At 44.1% G+C, this 6,727-nt stretch overlaps 2 protein-coding genes across 3 annotated transcripts; one reads left to right on the forward strand and one right to left on the reverse strand.

The window, feature by feature from the left end:
• Positions 1-139: 139 nt before the first annotated feature.
• On the reverse strand, positions 140-4,551 carry dnai7 (dynein axonemal intermediate chain 7). 2 transcript variants are annotated; one of them, XM_029825233.1, is made up of 17 exons: positions 4,488-4,551; positions 4,189-4,206; positions 3,951-4,029; positions 3,768-3,856; positions 3,591-3,695; positions 3,360-3,497; positions 2,978-3,103; positions 2,802-2,905; positions 2,561-2,716; positions 2,356-2,494; positions 2,008-2,074; positions 1,766-1,926; positions 1,518-1,677; positions 1,218-1,432; positions 837-995; positions 651-764; positions 140-534 (listed from the first exon to the last, which is right to left on the reverse strand). In XM_029825233.1, exons 1-17 carry the CDS (start codon positions 4,512-4,514, stop codon positions 259-261), a joined length of 2,133 nt encoding a protein of 710 aa, XP_029681093.1. In that variant the 5' UTR covers positions 4,515-4,551; the 3' UTR covers positions 140-258. The 2 variants fall into 2 exon arrangements, with proteins under 2 accessions (XP_029681093.1, XP_029681094.1); XM_029825234.1 differs by lacking the exon at positions 4,189-4,206 and having other exon boundaries at positions 4,488-4,529.
• Positions 4,552-4,925: 374 nt separating this feature from the next.
• On the forward strand, positions 4,926-5,847 carry lyrm5a (LYR motif containing 5a). Its single transcript, XM_003972942.3, has 3 exons — positions 4,926-5,086; positions 5,197-5,267; positions 5,359-5,847. Exons 2-3 carry the CDS (start codon positions 5,223-5,225, stop codon positions 5,569-5,571), a joined length of 258 nt encoding a protein of 85 aa, XP_003972991.2. The 5' UTR covers positions 4,926-5,086; positions 5,197-5,222; the 3' UTR covers positions 5,572-5,847.
• The last annotated feature ends 880 nt before the right edge of the window (positions 5,848-6,727 follow it).

Genomic DNA, 6,727 nt, shown 5'->3' on the forward strand with positions numbered 1-6,727 from the left:
GCAGAGTAGGAGGGAGGAGTATTTTTGTTAAGTTATGTTCCAGCGTTGTTGCTGTCCTGCACCAAAGGGTTTTTATTATTTTTCTTTCTATTTTTCTTTCTTTCTTTTTATTATTTTTTTTTTTTGCAGTGGTTGTCACTTTTTTTCAACTTCATCCACTTTTGTATGCTCCAAAGAAGATGCATGAAGGTTTGCACAAATAAAGTAGCTTATTCTACAGGTGACCGTCTCATTTCTGTGCATCTAATTTCACAGAACTTATGAGTACATCAGGGGTCTGGTGCCACAGAGCAGGCTTTGCACTGTGTTCACAAACAGGTAGTGGGACTCTCGGGTGCGAGCCACGCCTCCGGCGCTCATGCTGTCCTGGAGCATGTGGATGAAGGTGGAGTGGAACTCGCTGGCAGGATCATGTTCTGGAGAGAAGGCCTCGCTCTGGTCAGTGATCGCCAGCTTCTTGTATCTCTGAGCGCCGAGGAGGTACAGACTCCATGACTCTTTGGGCACGGGGTCGGCGCCGTGGTGCTCGCATGCCTGGTGGAGGAAGGGTTCTTTATGGTCACAGATCTACTTTTTCACTCCTCAATCCAAGCAGAGGCAGTCGGCTTGAATCAAAAAAGCAGCTGCTGCGTCCGCGGGAGTCGGCCTACCTGCAGAACCAGATGTTCCGAGCCGCAGCTTGTGTTCCACTTGCTCCACGAGAAGGCGCACGCGGAGGCAAAGAGGGCCATCTGTTCGTAGGCTGCGTGCTCCGTGAGCGGGTCCTGCGGGGAGGAAGCTGCTGCAGCTCAGCTACTGGGCATGAATCGGCGTCACCACATGAGAGCAGAACGGACCTTAGCGCAGGTGCTGACGTATTTCTCCGAGTGCTCGTTGACAAAGACGTTAATCCCGGCGTTGATGATGGCGGTCTGCAGGGCGGAGACGCTCAGCCACCTGTTTGTGAGCCGAGGGAGAGTCGTCTCCTGTTCCAGCTGCAGCATGCACTGATCACCCTGGTAACATAGAGCAAACTCTATCTGAGGCTTTAAAGAGGACAAATTGCTTAAGCTATTACTAAAATCTATTTTAGGAACGCCATTTTGAGGTGGCAATGACCTTTGACCTTAAATCCCTCCAGTCTATCTGTGGCTGCATTCATATTAATATAGCAAAAGCTGGATTGTGAGTCGGTCCAACTGGTTCTCCTGTCTCGGTGTTTATTTGTTGTCTGTCACCTGGATCTTAATGCGGAGGTCGATGAGAGCCCCATTGATGGTGAAGAGGGCCACGTCTTGGCCCAGCGGCCTGAGCTCCCAGCTCTGGAAGGGAAAGTTAGCATAGGTTTCCTGAAGCAGAACTAACGGCTGGAAGGAGGCCATCTTGATGGAGATCTTATTTTCATCCTTCTCATATAAGACGTCAGTGATCTCATCCAGCCTCCACTGCTTCCCTGGATGAAAGAACTGTTTCAATATCTGATAGTTTTAGTGCCGTATGGACGGACTCTGGTTCTTAGCATGTTGTGAAGGATCTACCTGCATCATCCCAGCGAGCCACCTGGGGAGTTTCTAAGAAGAAAACGGAGTCTGGCAGCGTGAAGGTCACTCCAACTGGAGGGTTGCTGACCTGCTCTTCGCCATCCGCGTCAGACCTCTCCGGAGGGTAGGGGAACTCCTGCAGCCCGTGGTCCAACAGCTGGACAAACATGGAACCACAGAACTGCATGTTAGCGTGGCTAAGCCTGGCATAGAGGGGTGGACCTGTTTCATGCTTTCTCACTTGCCTGTCTGATTTTCCAGCCGTTGACCTGATGGGCTTGTGGGGGGAGGTAAAAAACATTGTAGTAAAACACCCCACCCAGAGGGGTGTACTGCATTAAATCGACCACCTGGAGATCCTGTTTCATTGACATTTCTGACAATGGAGAAGTCAATTCCCCCCCAGCTGAAAAAAAAAAAAAAAGAAACTTGTTCTTTTAATTTAGAAATGAGTCAGATTTGATGTCAGTCTAAGCAGGCGTCTTACCGTCCAGCACCTCCATCTGGGTCATGACTGGACTGTCTAAACTGCCTTTCCCGACATCATCTGTACTCTGAGACAGGCACAAAATCATCAGCAGGATTATTATCATTAGTAGTAGTCGTGGTCCGAGGACTGCGTGCCTGCTGCCCTCTAGTGGTGCAATGTTGGCATCTACACTCCCGGTACTTTAATCAATTTTAGTCATTAGATGGTCAGAATATTTAACAAGCATCGTTCGGTCAATTCTCATTTCAAACAACCAGAGTTTAAACTAGGAGAATGTGCTCTAAATTGTTTTTGTGAGGATTTGTCACGCCATTTATGGTTTGTTTAATTGATGGTCATTTTTACCTCCTTCCCTTCAGGCTCTTGGGTGGGCTGGTTCTGCACATCCTCGTTTTCCTTCTGGTCCTCATTGCCTTCCTCTCCTTCAATGGTACTATCCTCATCTGGAGCCGAACTCTCCATGTCAGCTCTGAGAGAGCACGGCCTAAACAGATGGCACAAATCAAGGCACCGGTGTATTCATTGAGGCTTTTGAACTGCCGAAACGTACCGGGGGCTTGTGCTAGTTTCTGTCTGGGCCATCCTGACCAGCAGAGACAAGAGATCATAGCGTGTGTGGAGGATCCGTACAGCAACATCGCTCACGGCCAGCTGTTTGGGAAGCTCAAAGCCCAAACCTGCCTCTTCAAAGAGAAAACCTTTAAATCTGAACAGCCAGTGAGAAATCTCAATGAGAGCCTGCAGTCTTATTTATTTATAGTTACATGATTGCCTTATTTAATCAGAACAACCTTGGATTCTTCCTGAAGTTGGCCCATAGACACAGCGTGACGGTTTCATCTTTGACCACAGTCTGCATGTTGCCCGTCTCAGAGTCGATGCTCTCGTTGGCATTCTGAGAAAGGAGAAAATGACGGTCCAACACAAGCTTACAAATAAACGTGACATCACACTGAGGTTCTCCAACCTTGAGGAGCTCCTCCGTGGCGAGGAGTTGCTTGGACTGGACTAATCCCTGCAAATCAATGATGGCCTCCCGGTACTCTTCTGAACATGGAGCATCTTTGAGCTGAACCTCCAACTCCTCAATTAGCTTTGAGAGACATTTACTTTATACAGTAAAATTCACAACATATTTTAAACCATAACAACCATAGTTGACCACAACTAAACAGGATGACTGTGTTAAATATATACAATAGAATTTTCACTTTTCTAAACTTTATACTCATTGTGCTGTGTCTATATCTCGAAATACACAATTATTTGTACTTGGAGCATCAACGCCGTCATAAATCACACATAAAGTTAATGATGAGTTTATTTACTGGAAAACATTAAATTCATACCTGAAGAGCAGAGCTGCATTGTTCCAGCACATGTGTGATGTCGACCTCTTGATCATCTCTCCATAAACTAATGTATGTGTTAATCTCCCGCTGTGCTGTTGGGTCTGGTCGACCATCACAACACATGTATCTCTCCCACTACATACAGGCACAAGGAACAACTTTAAGTCAATAATTCTGTTGCTGTTCAAAAATGTCACTCTTTTTTTGTCATTATTAGAAATAACTCGCCATGACTCTTTTCACAGCATCAGATTTCCATTTCGTGGCAGCAGTGTGGTTTGCTTCCAGTAGATGGCGCAGTTCGTCGAGTTCACCCTCCCTGCGATTGCTGTCCTGCAAAAAAGAAGCTCAAATTCATTTTAAAAAAAACAAAACAAAAAAAACTGTCAGTTAAGTGTCATTTACCTTTAGCTCAAGTCTCTCTATCTCTTCTTGCTTTCTCTCTCGCTCCAATCTCTCCTGCTCCTCTTTCTCTGCTCTTAGCCGAGCTTCCTCTGCACACAAAAGGAGGCATGGAGTCAAGTGCATATGCAGTGTTTACGCACTTATGGCACATCCATCAAAAAAGGAAAAACAGACATGGGTGACCTTCCTCTCGCTGCTTCCGTGCCTCCTCTTCTTGCTTCGCCTTCTGAGCTTTGGTGAGTTTTGGGGCCTTTTTGGTTGGCTTGAAATCAGCAAGACATTATTGATCAGACATATTTAATTTATATGAGTGGTTGCAAAAGGGGTTGATTATCATGTCGGTAATAGATCCTTGACATAGCCTGCCTGGAGCTACAGTATCATAAAGTAACTAGTTACAACTGGCTGTCTGTGACCCTACCTTGCCTTTCTTGGGTGCCTACCATTAAGAGGAGAGAAGATAGAAGACAAAGTGTGAGAAGCTGGTGAAAACGCTCAAAAACGGCACCAAATTACGGTGGATTAACAAAAAATACTCTGTTTGGGTGTTGGGAGAAAAATAGGTTATAAATATTAACCATATTTCTATGCATATTGATTGTGCAGTTTGAATGTCGGGATAACAATGATATAATCATGTTTCAAGAAAAGGCAAAAGCGATCTTATTAACTCGTATTAATTATACCACAGGTATCAAATCAACTGTCTTGTTGTTTTACCTTGTTAGATTTCGCCTTTTTTTCCATAGTTGCTGACTGGAGTTCAAGTTAATTGATACCAACGATATCGAGGGCAGTTGTAATACAACGTAAGATAGTTGTAGTATAGCCTGTAACTTTGAATCAAAGCTCCTTTAACCTTTAACGCTTCGTTGATCCTAAGATTTTTAGACGTTTCTTGAGAACAGACTTCTGCCGGAATAATCCCGATCGAATCTCACGTTTGGTGCCTGCACGACAAATGCTGCGGGACTAGTTATGCACCAAAATTTGCGACGGTACAATAATTATTGCAATGAAAAGCTGCTGACATTTCAGAGGCACCGAATTATTATTTATTTTAATTATTCTAAACGCGCACAATTCTTGACAACTTTTTGTCAAGTCTGCAGCAGCGTCTTCGGAACCATAGAAACGCTGGCGCATGCGCGGTTATGTGTTTACATTTGCGACAAACTGCAACGAAATACGGTAGCAAGCACTGCCGTAAAAGAGGACACAGAAGGAGACTTGGCTTTCTTTAGTGTAAAACTGTTTTTGTGAAACGACTCAACAAAATAAGACACTTAAACACGGATTCACTAATGGGAAATCCTCTGGTAAATTATAATGGTGTACAGATTTAGCTATAGCACGCTATTTTACGAGCTATTTGTTTGACATTGTCGTATGACTAAACTGTTGATATGGGATATTCTCCTTGTTTCAGATGCGTTAAAAGACGTCACCTGGGACATGGCCAACCCGTTAAGGGGGGAGGTTATCAGGCTCTACAAAAATGTAAATCAATAATGAGAATTATGTGAACAATTGTTTGTGTCCTGCGCTTCAGACTGTTTTAAGAGTCTAAACTGTTCTCGCCCCATTAAAGCTCCTGTATCTCGGCCGTGAGTATCCTCAGGGTTCAGCCTATTTCAGAGAGCGCCTGAAGTCCGCTTTCATGAAGAATAAAGATGTGACAGACCCTGAAGAGATTAAGAAGCTGGTGGCCAGAGGAGAATTTGTCATCAAGGAAATAGAGGCTCTGTATTTTCTCAAGAAATATCGAGCCATGAAGAAGAGATACTACGAGCCAGATAAATGATTACCTTGGAGGATAATGTGTCATCATATAATTACTGTCCTAAAACACTGTTTTAAATCCCATATTCATTATCTTGAATCACAAAATGTGTTTCATGCAGGTGCTTGTTCTGCGGTGCCATGACTTGTGAGACAAAGTAAATGGACTAAATCACAATTGTACATTTAGCCTCTGTGAATATTTGGAAATGCATAGTCACGTTTTGCTGGTGATGTAAATGTACATGAGTGTGTATTGATGCACTATTCAATAAACATCAAATCATTGACCATCAGATGATTAATAATCTATGTGAAATTGTTTTGACTTAACAGCTGCTATCAGGCAAAGTCCCAGCCTTGGAAGGAGGACGGCGGGGCCCCTGGAGTCGTCGGCAATTATTCCTCACAGGTACTGAAACCACGGAGCCGAATCACTCTGCCAGAACGTGTGAACCTTTGCGGATGTGGCAAAACTGGCCAGCTTCTTGAGCTGGGGCAACATGCCTGAAGAGAGGACACTGTATTCTGTTGCTTCAAACATGTCCAATGTGGCAGGATGGAGAAAGACTACAGACAAGATTTTTTAAATATTTTTTAATGAAGGGCAAAATCAAAATGAAACAAGAGTATAAGTATGCCAAAAACACAAAGGCACAGAAGAGGCCCCCCAACACATGATTCGTATCCTAGTGTCGTATCCTAACACTAACAAAATACTACTGAGAAGGGTTCAATCCAGCCAGGAGTTCGTACAGAAAGAAGTTTCCCAGTGGGAGAAAGATCATTTGAGCAACCAATTTGTGCCCAGTTCACTCTCAAAATGGCAGGAAAAAAGAAACTATGAAGATGAAGATGAGTTTGACATCCATATGAAAGAATTGCTTCAACAGTGGAATACAAGTCTGATTTGAAGAGTGGTGAGTTCACGTAAAGGCTTCACCTCCAAGAATGTTGCTTGCACAGGATCCAGGGCATTGCGTGCCTCCATTCGGTCACACTTGTTTTCCAAAGTGATTTTTCATTTCCCCACATACGGTGTTACAGTACAGCACTGCTTCATCAGTACCATCATCGTGTGTGCTGAAGTCAGCAAAGACAGAGATTCATGAGCATCTTCTCTTTGATGGCCTTGTTGCAACACTGTCACAATGTGTTAGGATTTCCTGGAAATGTGT

This window comes from Takifugu rubripes, chromosome 18 (genome assembly GCF_901000725.2).
Source record: "Takifugu rubripes chromosome 18, fTakRub1.2, whole genome shotgun sequence".
In the NCBI taxonomy this organism is placed as follows: domain Eukaryota; kingdom Metazoa; phylum Chordata; class Actinopteri; order Tetraodontiformes; family Tetraodontidae; genus Takifugu; species Takifugu rubripes.

Bases quoted from the DNA above. Each gene is read 5' to 3' on its own strand.
- dnai7 (XM_029825233.1), bottom strand. From the start codon at position 4,514: ATGGAAAAAAAGGCGAAATCTAACAAG. The intron at 2,075-2,355 runs GTAAAAATGACC...TGCCTGTCTCAG, and splicing joins AAGAGCCTGAAGGGAAGGAG to AGTACAGATGATGTCGGGAA. The intron at 1,927-2,007 runs GTAAGACGCCTG...TTTTTTTTTCAG, and splicing joins CCAGATGGAGGTGCTGGACG to CTGGGGGGGAATTGACTTCT.
- lyrm5a (XM_003972942.3), top strand. From the start codon at position 5,223: ATGGCCAACCCGTTAAGGGGGGAGGTTATCAGGCTCTACAAAAAT. The intron at 5,268-5,358 runs GTAAATCAATAA...GCCCCATTAAAG, and splicing joins TTATCAGGCTCTACAAAAAT to CTCCTGTATCTCGGCCGTGA.